Genomic DNA, 18,459 nt, shown 5'->3' on the forward strand with positions numbered 1-18,459 from the left:
CGCCCCGCAACGACCCCGCCGGGCCGCCGCTCGGAGGGCGGGCCCTGCCGCCGCGCCGCACGCCATTGGCTGCCGCGCCGCCGCGCCGCGCGCCTATTGGCTGCTGCGCCCCGACGGCGAGCGGGAGCGACCAATGGGAGCAGAGGACACGGCGGGGCCGAGGGGGCGCGGAAATGCCCCGAGCGGGGCCGGGACACGCGGGGGCACCGAGGGTGGCACTGATGGGACACCGAGGGTGGCAGCGGTGGGACACCGAGGCTGTGGGAGCTGTGTCAGCACAGGACACTGAGAGGGGATCTCATCCATCCATGCCAACTCCTCCGAGCGGTGCCAGCAGGATGGTGCCAGGCTCTTTCTGGTGGTGCCCAGTGACAGGATGAAGAGGAATGGCCGTAAACGAAAACAAGAAGTTCCAGCTCAGCATGAGGAAGAGCTGCTCTCCATGCAGGGTGCAGAGCACTGGAGCTGCCCAGGGAGGCCGTGGATTGTCCCTCTGTGGAGCCTCCAGTGCCAGCCCTGCCATGGCAGGGACACCTCCCCCTGCCCCAGGCTGCTCCAGGCCCTGTCCTGCCCTTGGGCACTGCCAGGGATACGGGGGCAGCCACAGCTGCTCTGGGCACCCTGTGCCAGGGCTTCACTGCCCTCTGAGTAAAGCATTTCCCTCCCAAATCCACCCTTTTTCAGTTCTATTCTACCAAACCCCTTAGTGAAAATCTGTATTATTTAAAAATATTTATTATTTTTATTATTATCAATAAAAATATCTAATTATATATTCAATGCTAATAATATTTTATATTATAGAAATATTTTATATAACTTATACTTATATATACATAATTTAAATATTATATCTTTTATATATAAAATTATATAAATAAAAATATAATATAATATATAGTATATAATATATACTATATAATATATACTATATACTATATAATATATAATATATTATATATTATATGTTATATGTTATCTATAATATTAAGTATTAGTAATAAAAATATTTAATTCTAAAAATATTTATTATTTTAAAATCCACTTCCAGCGAGCTCTTAGATGCCACTATTATTTTCTCTAGGCTGTGAGTAGAATATATAAATATATAAAATAATAATCACAGATTGCAAGAACTGAAAGCTTTTAACCAGATCAGATTAAAGAAAACCCAGCAGTGCAAACCTGAGCAAGGCTTCAGGAGAGTTTATGTAAGAGCACCCAGGGCCAAGAACCAGGCAGGGCTTTGCCAAAAAGAGGAACAGACAAAAGTGCTGAAAATAAACACAGAGCATAAATCAAATCTACCCCTACAAAGGGTTGGATGCAATCTGCTAATTTCTGCAGGAAGAGTCTATTTTTGGAGCAAATGAGATACAAGAAGTGGGTAAAAATGAGAATAAAAATGGTGTGTAATTGTCATGTGAATGGCACGGTCCTGGCAGCCTCAGGAGTAAGAGCAGATCCTGCACACAGCCCAACTTCTGGATTTGCCCTGACACCGTATTTTAACTCAAAATCAGGTCAACTTTTTTCAGAAATGCTTATGCTCCTTGACAAGCTTTAGATATGCTCTGAACTTGTACACATGACTTAACAAAAAATGTCATTTTTTTTCCCCCAATAATAGCTTGCCATTTTAGTCAAAGTGTCAGAAAAAATAGAAAAGCCTTGTGAATACAACATTGGAGCTTGCAGTGGCACATTCCTCACATTTCTCATGCAAGGGACTGCTTCAAGACACCTTAAAAATATCAGTACAGCTTGGTTTTTAAGAAGTTCTAAGAAGTCTAAACTCAGTGTCACCCTTGCAGTACCAGTTATACACAGATTTTTGTTAATAATATCACATTAAAACATGAGAACTCCCCATGCAGTCACTATAATGGGGTAAAAGCTGTCCCAAACCAAGAAAAACCCAACATTTTCCCATTTTCTCTGTTAAGGATGTGCTAACAAGAAATCCTCCCAAACACAGATGTTCCAGGGAGCAACGTGGGCCTGACAGAGCTGAGATCTGGTGACAGTGCTGGCAGCTGCACTTGCCACTCCTGCCTTCGCTTGGGCAGATCTGGATGAATCATGTCCCCAGCATGTGACTGGAGATGACTTTTCCTGCAGCAGCATGCAGGACTGAAACCACACTGAGCTTTGGAAGGAGGCTCTGAACTGTGCCAGCTCCTCCGTGGGTGAAAAGCAGCATTTCAAGAGGTTCTATTAATAAAAGCCTTGCCCTCCCTGAGCCTCCAGGACTGTGCCAAAGCAGCATTAAAAGATTTAAATCTATTACTGAGAGATGTCCCATTTCCTCCTGCCACCAAATAGCAAGTGACAACGAGCTCTGTAATCCCCCAAGGTTTTACACAGCAGCAGAGCCAGAGGGAGGGAAGGATTCTTCCCAGGAATATTCATTTGGTTTTAATTTAACAATCTGCAACATTTAATTGTAAAGTTAAAAAAGGACAAATTTAATCGCTGGGCTTTATCTGGGGATTCCAGGTTGGATATTAATGGCTGTGGGAAGGATCAGGGAATCACAGAATTGGAATGGTTTGGGTTGGAAGGGACTCTAAAGATCATTTATTTCCAATAAATGACACCTTCCCCTATCCCAGATTGCTCCAAGCTCAGGCCTTGGACACCTCCAGGGATCCAGGGGCAGCCACAGCTGCTCTGGGCACCCTGTGCCAGGGCCTCCCTCCCTCACAGGGGGGAATTTCTTCCCAAAATCCCATCCAGCCCTGCCCTCTGCCAGTGGGAGCCATTCCCTGTGTCCTGTCACCCCAGGCCCTTGTCTGTCTCTCTCCATCTCTCTTGTTGCCCCTTCAGGCACTGGGACCCCAAAAGTTCCCTTTTCCAGGCTGCAGGACCCCAGTTCTCTCAGCCTTTCCTCACAGGATGCTCCATCCCTCAGCTCATCCTGCTGCCCCCTCTGGCCTCGCTGCTGGCACAGCCTATGTCAGGTGAGACAAAAGATGACTTTCTCAGCTGGGTTACCTAATCCTGGATTTAATACAACCAAAGTCAGCTCTCACTGCTGGGTTTCAGGCGTGAGAGCTGATTTAAATATCCTTTAAAAGTGGATTCTAAATGTTCTCTCTGCCCCACGCATTGTCAGCAGAGCTCACACTCTGGCTCCAGAGCGTTGCACAGAACATCAGAACCAGATGTTTGTCATTTCCTCTTGCACAGCCCAGCCTTTATCTCATCCCCTCCCCTCTCCACCCTGCCCTGCCACGCCACCAGCTCCGTGTTTCCGCCCAGGCCACCGGGCTTTACTTTCAGGAAATGTCAGCACATTGACCTTTAAAAGATAATAGCTGCTGTCACTGCAGGGATGTGCGCTCAGACACAGCTCAATGGGTTCATTGAGGGCGAGGAAACGATCATTAATTATGCCAGCAGCAGCAAGCTACAATGTTAAGTTTCTTAAATGCAAATGTATCCTAGGAAATTACCCCCGCTTGATTTGCCTCCTCCTCCTCCTCCTCTCACCACCCCCAGGCATGAATCAGGAGCAGAGCGATGGAAACCCCCAGGGACATGCAGATGTATAATAATATTGAGTTTTGTTTTGCTCTCACTTACAAAAATGAGAACTATTATAATAATTGGAGTATTTTCTTTGGGAATATGATGCCTTAATGAAGTACTCTAACAAGTTATTGAGAAAATAAAAACTTACATGTGGAAACATCTTTATGGCATCACAATTAACGCGCAGGAAATCCAGAGGGGAGTGAATTCACTCTGTGGTGTTCTCTGTAACATGGAAATGCTTGTGTCAGAGACAGAGAAAATGTATTGGATAGGTGGGTTCATCTAAATTTTACTATATAAAAGATGAAACTTTTTACCCCTTGGGCTCTTGACTTGTGGAAACCTCCACCTTGCAGCCTGTGCAGAATTAAACACCATCTCCTTTTAAAACAGACTCTGTCTGTTTAGAGAGCTCCCAAAATCAGTAACCCCACCAAGCCACTGCCCGTGGTCCAGAGTACCTCACCTGGTACAGCTGTGTTAGTCACAGGATAATTAAAGTTAGAAAAGACTTCCAAGACCATCAAGTCCATCCTGTGGCCAATCACCAAACCCCATTGCGAAGAGCTGTGCCTACTTGGTTGTTGGACACTTCCAGCCATGATGACTCCACCACTTCCCTGGTCAGCCCCTTCCAATGCTTCACCACTCTTTCAGTGAAGAGATTTTTCCTGGTGTCAGCCCTGCCCCTGCCCTGGCCCAGCCTGGGGCCGTTCTCTCTGCTCCTGTCCCTGTTCCTGGAGCACAGCCCGATCCCCAGGCTGTTCCCTCCTGGCAGGAGCTGTGCAGAGCCCCCTGAGCCTCCTTTTCTCCAGGCTGAGCCCCCTCACAGCTCCCTCAGCCCCTCCAGGGGCTCCAGGCCCTTCCCAGCTCCATTCCCTGCCCTGGACCCGCTCCAGCCCCTCAGGGTCTGGCTCGGCGTGAGGGGCCCAGAACTGACCCCAGTGTTTGTGGTGCCTCAGCAGCGCCAGCACACAGAGAAAATGTCTGTTCCCTTATCCAACAGATAACTTCTGAGGGCCGCAGCGGCCCAAGCGCAGCCCATGCCCTCGCTGTCCCCAGCCGCGGCCTGGCTGCCATGCAGGGGAGCGGCCCCACAGCGCGGACCCTTCTCTCCCCGGAACGTCTCTCTCGCGCCCGACCCGTCGCGGCGGCCCCGCTATGGAGGCGCACATCCCCTCCTCCGATTGGCTGCGGCGTTGCGGCGCGGGCGGCGATTGGCCGGCGGGGCGGGGGCGCGCGCGGTTCCCCGGGCGACGGGCGGGCCCCGGCGCCGCCATGGCGAGCGTGCACGACAGCCTGTACTTCAACCCGATGCTGACGAACGGCGTCGTGCACGCCAACGTGTTCGGCGTCCGCGACTGGGTCACCCCGCACAAGATGGCCCTGCTGGTGCTGCTCAGCGAGCTGGGCCGCGCCGGCCCGCAGCTCGGCCTGCTGGAGCGCCGCCGCCTCAACCGCCTGCTGCTGCCGCTGCTGCAGGTCGGGCCCGGGCCGGGGCTGGGGCTGGGCCGGGGGGAGGGCGGCCCCGCTGTGTCGCGGCCTGTCGCGACATGTCGCTGTCCTCCGCAGGGTCCCGATATGGCGCTGTCGCGGCTGCGCAAGGCCATCGAGGAGTGCTGCCCGCACCTGGCCGGCTCCGTCCACATCAGGTGCGGGCCCGGGCGGGCGGGGCGTGGCGGGGCCGCCGGGATCCCCCGCGCTGTTCGTGTCCCTCCGAGCGTAGGAGGTGCCCCGGAACCTGCAAATGTCCGGCTCTGAAAGCACCGGCTGGGCCAAAACTCTGCTTGGACAGCTTTCGTGCTTGTCATAGCCAAGTTCTGAAAGGCACCGACATCGAAGTGATCACATTTAAAGTTTCTGTGGGACAGAAGATCTGTTGTCACATCAAATAACTCACTAAACAGCAAACTCACAATTCCAAAAATGCAAGCAGTACAAAAATTTAAAATTTTTGAAAGCATTTCAAATTTCAATTTTAAATTAAAAAAAAAAAGTTCCTATTTGTTTTAAGAATAACCATCTCATCTAATTATTCTCATAACAAAGGGCTATTTAAAAAGGAAAAAAAGCCCAAATATTATTATTATTAGGCTTACCACTATTTAATATTATATTATTATTAGGCTTACCACTATTATTATTATTATTATTATTATTATTATTATTATTATTATTACTACCACTATTTAATATGATCTTATCTCAGTATAAAACCTCCTGGGGTCCAAAAAATTAGTTATCACTTGTTTGTGTTTACTCATTTATGCAGGAAGCAGGGGAATATTTTTGATGTCTATGTTAATACCCTAGAACATGTAATTTTTCCCCTGTTGTCTGCATTAATACCCTAAAAAATGACACTTTCTTCCCCTGTGTAGGTTAAAACTTATGGCAGAAGGAGAACTGAAAGACATGGAACAATTTTTTGATGATCTTTCAGATTCATTCTCAGGGACAGAGCCAGAAGTTCATAAAACAAGTGTAGTAGGTAAATAATCGTTATCCATAATATTTAAATAATAAATAATCGTTATCCATATTTTTGCTGTGATATCTGTCATTGATGTCACTCCCTCAGGGCACAGCTTTGTTTTTCTGGGGAGGTTTTAAACTGCAGAATGTCATTTTTCTCTTGCTCAGATGTTGCCTATTAACTGATAGTTTTGCACATTGTGAGCTTGTTACTGATTTTAACAATTTATCACTTATCTTTAGTGAGATTTGATGATACACTGAGTTGTATCATCGAGATGAGACTCAGTAATTTCTGCTTACTTTCTCATTGATTTCTGTTTGATGAGGAACTGAGGATGTTGTTGAAGCTGCTGGCCATGAATTTGTGTCCTGGCTGCTCACAGCAGGATTTCCCTCTCCAGGTCTGTTCCTGCGCCACATGATCCTGGCATACAACAAACTTTCCTTCAGCCAGGTCTACAAACTCTACACAGCACTGCAGCAGTACTTCCAGAAGGATGAGAAAAAGGATGGAGCTGATGAGAATGACATGGAGCTGACAAATCCAGAGGAGCTGGATGGGAAAATGGAGAAAGAAGAACTTGATGGGCCTTTAAGGTGATCAATTCGTGTTAAAGCCTTTTCAACCTTTTAAGAAAATGAATCTTTGATTTGTTTAAAGTCTCCTGCAGCCGGGCTGAGCTTTGTGGCCGCTCGTTTCCTTGGTGCCACCGTGTGGTGACATTTGTCAGTGGCTCGGGGAGGTGGCGCTGCCCCATCCTCATCCTGCCCTGGGGAACACAGCCCAAAGGCAGCTGCTGCCCACAATTTCCCTCTGCTGGGTGACTCCTCTGTTGGAGAGGTCACTTCTGCTGCCAGCAAGGAAAGATTGCTCAATAAGAAGTTAGGTTGAATGGTTTTGTGTTGCTTTTCACCATTCTCCAAATAAAAGAACTCGTCTCTATTTACCTGAGAAAGGAGAAGCAAACACTGAGAGTTTTCACCTGCTGAAAAGATGCTCCATTGTAAGAATAATTTGATGTGTCCATGTATTTAAAATGTACTTTGCAAAGTGTATTTGTATAAACTTGTGCAGGAGTTGGTGAGTCAGACAGCAGCTTTGGGGTCTGGCTGTGTGCTGGGCTTGCTGCCTTTCCACACAGTAAATTACAGAACAGCTGTTTCCAGCTGTTCCAGCTGTGATGGATGTGGCCAAAATGCCAGTTAATCTCCTTGGGACTCTCTTCAGAAGACAGAAAACAAAGCAGAGCCATTTGAATATGTCAGCCCCAAATCTTCTCTGCTGTATTTCTTTAGGGTTTTTAGGGTATATTTAGGGTAATGTTGCTGTAAACCACAGTCTGTGCAGGTTGAAGCTAAACTGTGTGAAATCATTTGGATTGCTGACTTTGATGGAGTAGATTTTATTCTTTATTAAGTTTTCTCAGTGTTCTTTCATGCTTTGAGCTGTAATATCTCAGAAATCTTTCTAAAGCAGAAGTGTGGGGTGTGTGATGAAATGTGTTCCTGTGCTGTCTTTCCTTGCCCTGTTTCTAACCAGAGTGTTTCTTACCAGGGAAGAAGAGATAGCCTGCAGTGGGCCTCTTTCCCAGAAACAAGCAGAGTATTTTCTTTCTCAGCAGGTATGTTAATTCTCATTAAAGTGGAGGAAATGTTCCATAACACCAATTTCACCTTGAATTTTACCCACAGTGTCAGCTAAGATGTTTTCTGTGCTCTGATAGAGCTTTGTTGATATCCTGCTTGTTGTTGCTCAGTGTGAGCACTTGGGGCTATGAGTGTTTCATGCAGACATGTCACCATATGCTGATATTTGGTTCTCACAAGGTCCTTCTGCTCTGCTTGCCTCACATTTCTGTGAAATGTGCAGATTTGTTGGTTATTCCAGCTGGTAAATAAAAAAGGGAACAGAAATACACATGGACACAAATGTCAGTAATTCAATAGTCAGTAATGCTGATTTTAGTAGCTACATTTTTGTGATTTTTAAAATTAATTGAACTGCTTGCCAAAGCAAACTGGATTTATCAATTTCTTTTCCTGAGGGTTTTTATTTCTATGAGAAGATACATGCAATTCCAGTGAGCAATGTGTGGCAATAGTTCTTCAGAGGGAAACTTAACCAGAATTCTTTAAATGCCTTTAAACAGTCCTTTGAATAAGGTTTTATTTGACTTGGTCTCTGTGATCTCTGGAAATTGAACACTATAATGTAATATAGAACTGCCACTGTCATAATAGACAGAGCTGCTACAAAATCTTCTTTAATGTCCTCTCCAACCTGACAATCCTGCACCATAATATATTTTCATAACCCTCCTTGTAGAGTTACATTTCTTACTTGTGCTGTTCAAATTTTATCCCAGGCTTCTTTGCTAAAGAATGATGAGACAAAGGCTCTTGCTCCAGCATCTTTACAGAAGGAATTGAACAACTTGTTAAAATTTAATCCAGACTTTGCTGAAGCAGTAAGTATCTTTTTCTTCATCCAGAATGGTTGTAAAAGGATTTCTTATCTCAAGGATAGGATTATTTGGAAGTAATTTATTCTCTATTGAAATATAAGTAGATGATAAAACTGGGAGCAAGTTGCATGTAAATGTTTAGTAATTCAGACTAAAACTCCTGAAGGTACAGGAACCTTAATTAAGCAAAGTACTTCTCCTTCATGCACAGATATAAACCTCTTAATTTTGGTGGCACTGAGTGCATTCTTGTTCAACTAAATCTAAAACTTACATAATTTGCCCACATTTTCCTAAGTAAGTTCAGGCTTCATTTTCCTGTAGTTTAAAAATCATTACTAAGTGCAATATCTGTTAATTTGGCTGGTAGTTGTTCACTTTGCTTCTGGTCCTTAATAGCAATTTATACTGAAAGCCACAGAGAGCTCATGCTGAGGGGCCAGACCCGTGGTGTGAGCTCTTGCTTTGTCCCTCAACAGCTTCTTCTTGAGCAACTTCCAAAGTTCAGCTCCTTCCTGCCTTGCTTTCTGGCTCTGCCTCCCAGCAGCCCTGGGCTGAGCAGAAAGATTTTCCTTGCTGCTGTTGGGAAGGGTATCCTTGAGAGGGCTGCCATAGTCCCTGCCTGGACTTCACAGCATAAAGGATTACCCTGCCCAATGCCAAAGAGGAAATACAGAATTTTAGCATCTCCTTTCTATCTGCACAGCATTTGGAAGCAGTGCTGATGTTGTATCTTCCTGAGTGCAGGCACTGTGGGAGTGCTGCCTCCATTCCCACTGTCACATAAATACAGAAATTCCATCTCTTCAGAGATCTCAGACTCTCTGGGATCTTTCTGACAGATCTTGTAATCTTCACCATTTGGCAGATCCTGTTAGGGCAAACAGCCAATATTGTCCAAGAAATTATCCAGTTTAATCCAGAAATTCTGCCCAGGTAGTATCAGCATTGCAACTTCTGATCAGTATTTCACAATTACATGTTTTGGACAGAAACACCCAGTAATCACAAACAAATCCTCTGGTTTGGTATCTGTACATTTAAAACTGATTTTGTTTCCCTTTTCCAGCATTATTTAAGCTACTTAAACAGCATCAGGGTGCAGGATGTCTTCAGTTCCACACACAGCCTGCTGCACTACTTTGACCGGCTGATCCTCACGGGGGCCGAGAGCAAAAGCAACGGGGACGAGGGCTACGGGCGCAGCCTGCGCTACGCCGCGCTCAACCTGGCGGCGCTGCACTGCCGCTTCGGCCACTAGTACGGAATCACTGACCCACCCCGGGCATGGCAGGGGCTGAGAGACCTCCCCTCCTTCTAAAAACCCTGCAGGGGATCTCTCTCACTTGGCAGCAGCTGTGGTTGGGTTGGGATCCTCTTGCGATCTTGGTTTGTTTGGGTTTGTTTTTGTTTTGGTGTTTGTTTGGTTTCCATAATAACTGAGCCGTCTAAGAGTTGATATTTGTCTGTGTCCTGGGTATTTTAAGTGTTCAATTACATTTCCATGACCTCAGAAGGGTCAGTGGACATAATTGCCTATTTTCATCCATATTTTCAAGAAAGTGTGGTTGGTTTTCTGCAAGTCAACACAAAGCTGATGATCTGGCAAAAGAATAATTAAAACAAAAAAGCCATCCGAGCTTTTAAAATTTTAAATGCCACATGGGTTGGGGTTTATTTTGTTGATAAAGCTAGCCTACCCATCTTCATTTATGGTTTGCATTTATTGATTGCTGCCTGGAGGCATGATGTGAAAGGACTGGAGAGGGGAAGGACACTGCAAAGTTGAGAGTAACAATTTCCACACAGGCAGATTCTAAATGTTGCCCCTGTTCAAACAATAACTTGCCACCGTGGCCTGTACAGGGTTTGAAAGGCCATGTAGGGGTTACAGCTGCATTTTGGTTTGCAGATGCTGTCAGACTTTCTGTCCTGAAAACCAGAATGCACTGCTGAGTGCTGGGAGGAAAACACAGGCTGTGAAATCAGAGATCTGAGTGCATGATGCATAATTCAGATCAATATTCCTCTGGATCAGGACGCTGTATCTTAAGCACTGCAGGAACAGTAATTGTTCTCCCTCTGTCTGTCTGTCTGTCTGTCATAGCCAGCAGGCTGAACTGGCCCTTCAGGAAGCCATCAGGATTGCCCAGGAGTCCAATGACCACGTGTGCCTGCAGCACTGCCTGGTAAGAGCTCTGTGCCAATGGGCCTGGAGCTGTCGTGCTCAGGGAGCTGCTGCAGAGCTCCTCTCACAGCAGCACCTCCCCAGAGCATCTGACTGCCCAGCAGTGGGCTGGCATCACTCCTGGCACACAGGGCAAGGATCATGGCATGGTTTGTTGCAGCTCAGGGTTAATTCCTTAAGCAGGAATTGTTATCCCAGTGGAGATCTCAGTAATGAGCTCAAAGTTGAGCCTTAGATGATGTAAAAAGAAGAAGTATTTCAGAAGCTGCCTCCTTTCTGTCTGTTGAATTCTCAGAGCCACCTTTAGAGCAAGCAAAGTGGGAGGGAAGGACTTAGATTTCTCTATTTTTTTTTCCCTGTAATTAACATTATAATGAGTTGACATCAATGGTATCAAACTCCTGAGGTGCTGCATTCCACAGTTCCCTGTATTTTTGTGCATCACTGAACCTCCAGGTTGGCTGGTGCCACACCAGCATCCCAGCCTGGATGCACTTCTGATATGTTTTGCTGTGCAGCATTTAGCAGAAGTTTCCTTAGAATCAATCCTCAAGTATTTTGCATTTCCAGTGACTTTTTGTGCATTCTCTAACAGCAAGCCAAGTTCAAAGTGGTGCAGCCATCAGTTATTTGCAATGAGAATTTGATCTTTTTCTTTGCTAGAGTTGGTTGTACATCCTGGAGCAGAAGATATTTGACAGCTGTGTTCTGCTGGAGCACTCTGTGAACAAATCCTTACATTTTGGATTGCCAGTGAGTCCATTTCATCAATCCTTAACTTTATTCTGGGACAAAACCGTGTGGCAATGGGCGTGTGTGTAATCAGAGTTTGGGGTTTTGTGGCTTGTCTGTTCAAAATATGGGATTGGATTTAAACAAACATGTTTTAACACTCCAAAATCTACCTGTTTCTATGACTTTTATGCTTCCTATTAACAAGCCAGAGTTCAGTTGCTTTAATGCCAGAGCATTATTGCAAGGTTCACTGGTTTTCCTTCTAACTTGCTTGATTTTCAGGCAGAAAATCTCTCTGTGGCTACTGGCCCAGACACATTTAGTTACAATCTGGTGCTCAGGGGAGGTTCTTAGGGCTCCACCTTCCCTGAAGCTCAGTGCTGATGCCTCTGGCAGGGCTTTGAGCACATGTTTATTTGTACAGCTCTGAAATCTTGCAGGACAGCCCTCCTCTTTGATAGATCTGTTGTCTGTTAATGTTTAGTTCTGTCTTCCCCAAATCCACAATTCCTTTGTTAAGAGAATTGTTCTAAAATGGACTAAAACTGCTGGGAGATAGGAGCAGCCATGGCCTCTGTGGGGAAGGGAAGGAAAGCAAAGGCTCTGTTTTCACAGCAGTTCTGGAGAAATCCAGGTACTGCTCCTGTCCTCCTCCATAAGATTTCTGTGTGGGGGAGTGGAAATTACCTTTCACATCCAACAAAATGACATTCACATATGTGTGGGTGTGCATAAGTGAGTATTTAAAGAAATGCCTGGAGCAGTGTTCCTTTGTCTGTGCTGTCTTTTTGGAATTCTTTTTTAGTAGTTTAGAACTCAGCTCCAGTGTAATTTGCCAGCCTGGGGTACTCTGTTTTCTTCCATCACTGTAGGTATGTTGTTTTTTTTCCTTCTTCCCAGTATCTTGCTTCCTTGGGAATCCAGTCCTTGGTTCAGCAAAGAGCTTTTGCAGGAAAGGCTGCCAACAAACTAATGGATGCCTTAAAAGATTCTGATGTGTTGCATTGGAAGCACAGCCTGTCAGAGCTCATAGACATCAGCATAGCACAGAAAACAGCCATTTGGAGACTGTATGGCCGCAGGTATTGGCTCTCTTTGGAACTCCTGGATTAGCTGCTGCACTTGTTGGCACATAATGCATTTCTATAGGTGTAACAAGTGCCTGTGTCTCTCCAGTGCACTAAAATAAAGCAATCAGACTCAATAAAGCAATCAGATTCAGTACAGGCTGAGTGCAATTATTTCCATTCTGTTGTGTTCCTTTAAAACTCATACTGAAGAAGAGATGGAGTTTCCATTTAGTAGTGGCAAATAGATCATAAATTGTTCCTGTGCCCCCACTTTCAGCATCTCTGTGCTTTGGCTGTGTGCAGCTTTCAGTCTGTAGTACTTGCTGTGCCTGCACAGTGCAGAGTCTCTGGACAGAAGTTATTTTACAAGTTTTCCTTTTCCCCAGGCCCCTGGCTTAACCAGACAATGTAGACTATTGTCATAATAAACCCATAGATTAAAAATGGCTGTTGTTTGCTGCTTGAAAACTAACAGATATTTCTCTTGCACAAGCACCATGGCACTTCAGCAAGCCCAGACCTTGCTGAGCATGAACAGTCTGGAGGCTGTGAACGTGGGCGTTCAGCAGAACAACACCGAGTCCTTTGCCGTGGTGTTGTGTCACCTGGCAGAGCTGCACGCCGAGCAGGTGAGCTCCAGGCCTGCTTGCACCAGGTGCCATTTGCTGAGAGCGCCTGTGGGTGGTGCTGACAGAGGGTGCAAGACTCGACTTGTGGTTTTTGCTGCCTTTAACGCCCTTTAACTCTGCGGGCAGAGACAATGCAGGGTGTTTGCTTGGCAAATCCCTTCCCCGAGGGTTGTGCTGAAAGGGAGGGGAGCAGGGTGCATTAATCAGTGTCCTTGTGTGTTCCAGGGGTACTTTGCAGCTGCTTCTGAAATACTGAAACACCTGAAGGAGAGATTCCCTCCCAACAGTCAGCATGCACAGGTAGAATACTTGCATTCAGCCTGTAAGTTGTGTCACCATTGTACAGTAGGATGTGAATCCCACTGCTCCTGACTTTTCCTCTGGATGCCTTGGGCTGTACATTTTCCCATTTCCCTGGGTTCATCCTCATGGGAAGCTGTGCAGCAGCAGCTTTTTTACAAAAGCAAGGAAAAGCTGCCTGTGTTGTTTTCAGACTGGTGAGACATTTCTCTCACCACAACCTCCTAAGATGAAGCTGTTCAAGTACAAATTTCATTAACAGAGGAATATACATCTGCTTCATGAGCACATAGAGCAATTAAAGGCTCTGCATTGATTTGAAGCTTCAAAGTTCTGTTTAATTAGTGCTGCTTATTTTGATATATTACAATCCAGAAATAACTGAGATAATAGACCAATAACCTGATTTAGTGTGACTCTGGGAAACATTGCCACAGGAGTCTATAAGATAGTATTTACATTGAAGTGCTTGAGATCTCATTAGATGTAGTGTGAGCCTTCTCTTTTCACTACAAAACAAGTCTACTTGCCTACAAGTCTCAAATCATTAGTAATGATTTAAAAGAGCCTTTTCACATAAAATGCAGTCAAGTAGGTGAGCTTCAATATTGAAACATTAATCCAGACCTGAGCATTTCTGTTGAGGACAGTAATTCAGTAAATCCAATAATTGGACAGTGGAGTTAGTGTCTGGAGATAAATACCCCTGGGGGGAAATAAAAAGTAAATTCTAATTTAGGATTGGAAAATGAGCAGGCACAACTTCTAAAGCTTGTTTCTGGATGTTCTTTGTTTAGCTTTGGATGCTGTTTGATCAGAAAATACAGTTTGAGCGAGCCATGAACGATGGCAGATACCATGTAGCAGATTCTCTTGTAGCAGGAATTACAGCACTAAATAGCATTGAAGGTGTATACAGGTAAGAAATCGTGGGTCTTTCTGTACTTGCAGGTTTCTTCCATGCAGATCATGAAAAATTAGCACAATGATCACTGACAGTCACATGTGCTTACATTTTTTCCCTTTCCAGAACTAGTTAAGGTTATGTGGTCTAACCTATAGGGCTGTTCCCTTAGAGCATGTCCTGCAATAATAATTTGTAGTTTTTTTCTCTGGGCATTTTAAGAACTGGAATAGCTGAAGTTGGTTTTATTCTAGGGCTGTGAATCTGTCATGGTAAGGTCTTCAAAATCTGCTTTAGTCAAACCTGAGCACAAGGCAGATTTTTATGTCAAATAGCTGAGGAGGGAGCTCAGGCCTTGAGTGAATTCCTCTGTGGCCTGGTTTCTACATCTCCAAAATGGAACAATGTGATTTTTTTTTCCACTCACCTTAACGTGGTCTTGTTCCTAAATGAGAATGACATGTTAAAAATAGTTACAGTTAAAACTTGGTATTTGGTGAATATGAAAACCAACGTAGTGTTCAAAGAATTTCTTGTCGATTTTCAAAGGCAAAACACCTAAAAGCAGCCAGTGCCAATCAGCCAGAAGAGCAGTATTCAAGCTGTGGGACCTGATGCTTGTCCTTCTGGAATTGGACTGATCATGAATTCCCTGATCTTTAAATACTCTGCTCAGTCTCTGGTTCAGGGCATTTGTACCCATCCCCTGCTGCTGTGCATTTGGTCCTGACTTCCCTGCTCTCCACTTTCCTGGTGCTCCATATCCTTGTTAGCTCAGGCCAATTTTAGCTGCTTTACCTCATACCTGTTTTTCTCACAGATAATCACTTATGCTCTCTAGCTTGCATGTCCTCCCACTTCTGCTGCCTGTTTGGCCTTTGGTTTTGGCAATCCCTGGTTTCTATCTAAAGCTGTTTTATGAGTTTGATCCTTTCTGCCTGGGAGTTGTCCAGTTGGCACCAGGGAGATCTGTTTTTCCTCCTGTCTGTGTGTGCAGCATGTGTACACTTTGTCAGGCTGCCAGTCTGCAGTTACAAGAAACACAGGTCACAAAATAGAGACCTGTTTCACTGTGTTCTGAAGAGCAGAATTCTATACAAAGTACAAAAATACAGTGATGTTTTCTTTCTACCATGACAGAAAAGCCATTGTATTGAAAGCCCAAAATCAAATGTCAGAGGCACACAAACTTCTGCAGAAATTGTTGATCCACTGCCAGAAAATCAAGAACACCGAGATGGTGATTAGGTAAGAATGTTTCATTTGCAGAGTATTAAAGCCACTTTGCAGTGATTAGAATCACCCATTTCAATTTGTCTGTGTTCAGACTTCACTAGTCTTCAGATTACCTGCTGTGATTCTGAGATTACAGAGTCATTTCAATTATTAATCACAATATGGAGGAATCCTCAAAATATTGTGTCATTTAAACCTAGTTATTTTTAATATGTAAACTAAAAGGTGGTAAAGTTAAAGTTCCATGAAGGTTCCTGGAAGAAGGAAACACTGCATCTAAAATAAATAGGAAATGTGTGTATGTGTGTTTGTGTAGTTTTACCTTGGTGTAAATCTTGAGAGAGCTGTTTATCTTTATTTAAAGATATTTAAATAAAGATATTGTATATTACATATTACATATTACGTATTATATATTATATATTATATATTATATATTATATATTATATATTATATATTATATGTTATATGTTATATATGATATATTATATATTGTATATTATATATTATATACTATATATTATATATGTTATTTAATCTTTTATATGCCTGTGGCATCTCCTCTTAAGGGTGTAATTCAAATGTATTGTATATGTAGCAGTGTAATTTGTAATAAAACCAATACCCTTGTGGATGGAATAATTCCCTGGGAACAAGGGGACATTTTCACCCAGAGTGAAGTCTGTAAGTGCTGCTCCCTGTTTGCCAGGGTGCTGCTGTGCATGGCAGAGCTGTACTGGAGGTCCTCGTGCCACACCATCGCGCTGCCCGTGCTGCTGCAGGCTCTGGCCCTGGCTCGCGAGTACAGCCTGCAGTACTTGGCCTCTGAAACCGTGCTCAACTTGGCTTTCTCCCAGGTAGGGCTGATTTGTGTTTTCACAGGGCTGCAGGGCAGCATTTATTCTGGGGATCTGGATGCTGTTTTTACTCCTGTGAGATTTAAGAACACAGCCTTGTTGGAATTAAATTATTGATTGTGAAGAAGCAAACTCTGGATGTAAAAGCTTTCGAGGAAGTTAATAAACTTGAGTTTCATGTGTATCACTAAAATTTATACTTATTGGGTATAATTAAGCAGTATACATTTCCCCTGTCTTAATGTCTTCAGTTATCTTTTCATGCTGGTATCTTGGCTTTCTAGCAGCACAGGTTGGCTTGTATATTAAAATTAATGCTGGTAATGAGTTCAGTTATATTGCCTATTCTGAGAGGCATGGCTGTCAGCACTGAGTGGAGAAGGCTTTCCCAATCATTTCTACTCACAAGTTTTGATTTAAAAGAAGATTGTCGGGAAAAAGTTGGAAAAAAAAGATGCATGTTACATCATGTTACTAGAAACAGACATGGCTTGTGTTGGTGTTCCCTGAAGAAGCTGCTCTTATCAGTGGATTCCAGTGTGAGACCAACAAGGATTTCTCTTTCAGCTGATCCTTGGCATTCCTGAACAAGCCCTGAATATCCTGCACATGGCAATAGAACCTGTCTTGGCCCACGGAGCTGTCCTGGACAAAGGCTGTGCCATGTTCCTGGTGGCCAAATGTCAGGTGGCTTCTGCAGCTTCCTACACTCCACAAAAGAAGATTGAAGGTAGTGTGAAGAGTAATTCTCTCTGAAACTGCTCACAAGTGCAAACCAGTGTCTGTACTGGAATCCCGCTACACCAGAGTGTGTTACCTGGTTATTGTATACAAAATTCATTTGGAATTAGTTGTTGCACAGATGTTTATAATGGAACATTGTTTATCTGCATACTTTCACACACATATTTTGCAGCAAAGGCTGAATAATGGAAAGTAGCTGAGAGACCACGTTGCTAAGACACAAATGGTTTTGCAAAGCTGAGGAATTTGTAATTGGCCTCCTTAGACTTGAGCTGCCTTGGAGATATTACTGTGATATTTGCTTAAATATGAATGTCCCCCTTTTTCCCACAGCTTTGGAATCTGCTATCTTGAATCTAAATGAAGCCAAGAGTTACTTTGCCAAAGTGGACTGCAAAGAGCAGCTCAGAGACGTTCTCTACTTCCAAGCGCGGCTGTTGCACACCCTGGGCAGGAACCAGGAAAGGAACAAATGTGCCATGTTGTTCCGTCAGCTGCACCAGGAGCTGCCAGCACACGGTGTCCCCTTGATCAATGCCTTCAAGTGATGCATTTAAAGATGAGATTTGTTTGTTTTCCTGTTCTGGTTTTGTTTGTTTGTTTTCTTTTTTTATGAACACCTTTTTATTGTATTCAGTCATCCGGGTTTCTGAATAACTGCCAATAAATCATGGTCTGGTCTTGAACAAATTTGTGTTTTGTAACACAAATGTCATTTTCCACCCGTTTCACTTTTATTCTCTACTTGAAACTAAGAAATTAGCAGGGAAAAAAGAGCAAAGACCCTCTTGACTGTGTTGTAAGCACACTGCGGGGAGCAGTGCAGTCACGAAGTAGTGTTCTGTTCTTAGGAGTGACATTTCCCAAATCAATGCAGGCTTTATGAACACAGGAGTACAAAAAATAGTGGAAAATGTAGGCAAAGCTCCTTTGTGCTCTTTTTAAGTGGTATGGAAGGGGGAGTCTAATTTAAAAAGTGTCCTTGCTTTTAACCTGTCTGCAGTTGCTGTTTACGCTGCAGAAACAGATGGTGCTGCCAGAAAGGGAAAAAACAGGGTTCAGTCAGAAAGGTGTAACAGTGCAAAGTCCTGGCACTGTTGTTCATATGTCCTTGTGCAGAGGGGGGATGAGGAGGGTGAGGAGTGGGAAACAACAGCCCCAGCTCAACTGAAATGTTTTATTGTGTGTGTTCTCCCCTCAGCACTGTGTGTCATTCACCTGCTCTACTTTTATGGGTGAATAGATGAAGATCACAACTGAAGTATCTGGAGGGGCCAAGAAATCTGGAGAGGGACTTTGGGCAAGGGCCTGG

The 18,459-nt window shown here is 44.3% G+C and overlaps 1 protein-coding gene across 1 annotated transcript; it reads left to right on the forward strand.

The window, feature by feature from the left end:
- The first annotated feature begins 4,807 nt into the window (after positions 1–4,807).
- Positions 4,808–17,831, forward strand: ANAPC5 (anaphase promoting complex subunit 5). Its single transcript, XM_054288863.1, has 17 exons — positions 4,808–5,022; positions 5,113–5,192; positions 5,922–6,031; positions 6,420–6,615; positions 7,574–7,640; positions 8,385–8,486; positions 9,553–9,743; positions 10,591–10,672; positions 11,335–11,424; positions 12,307–12,488; positions 12,970–13,105; positions 13,331–13,405; positions 14,203–14,324; positions 15,450–15,557; positions 16,256–16,403; positions 16,971–17,133; positions 17,481–17,831. The coding sequence occupies exons 1-17, from the start codon at positions 4,819–4,821 to the stop codon at positions 17,693–17,695; spliced, it is 2,271 nt and encodes a 756-aa protein (XP_054144838.1). The 5' UTR covers positions 4,808–4,818; the 3' UTR covers positions 17,696–17,831.
- Positions 17,832–18,459: the final 628 nt, after the last annotated feature.

The sequence above is a fragment of the Melozone crissalis genome, unplaced genomic scaffold (genome assembly GCF_028551555.1).
Source record: "Melozone crissalis strain CALT ecotype California unplaced genomic scaffold, PUWL_Pcris_2 ptg000063l_1, whole genome shotgun sequence".
NCBI classification, from domain to species: Eukaryota; Metazoa; Chordata; class Aves; order Passeriformes; family Passerellidae; genus Melozone; species Melozone crissalis.

Excerpts from the sequence above, each read along its gene's own strand:
- ANAPC5 (XM_054288863.1), top strand. The coding sequence starts at position 4,819 with ATGGCGAGCGTGCACGACAGCCTGTACTTCAACCCGATGCTGACGAAC. Across the intron at positions 15,558-16,255 it reads AACACCGAGATGGTGATTAG|GGTGCTGCTGTGCATGGCAG; the intron begins GTAAGAATGTTT and ends CCTGTTTGCCAG. Across the intron at positions 16,404-16,970 it reads TCAACTTGGCTTTCTCCCAG|CTGATCCTTGGCATTCCTGA; the intron begins GTAGGGCTGATT and ends TTTCTCTTTCAG.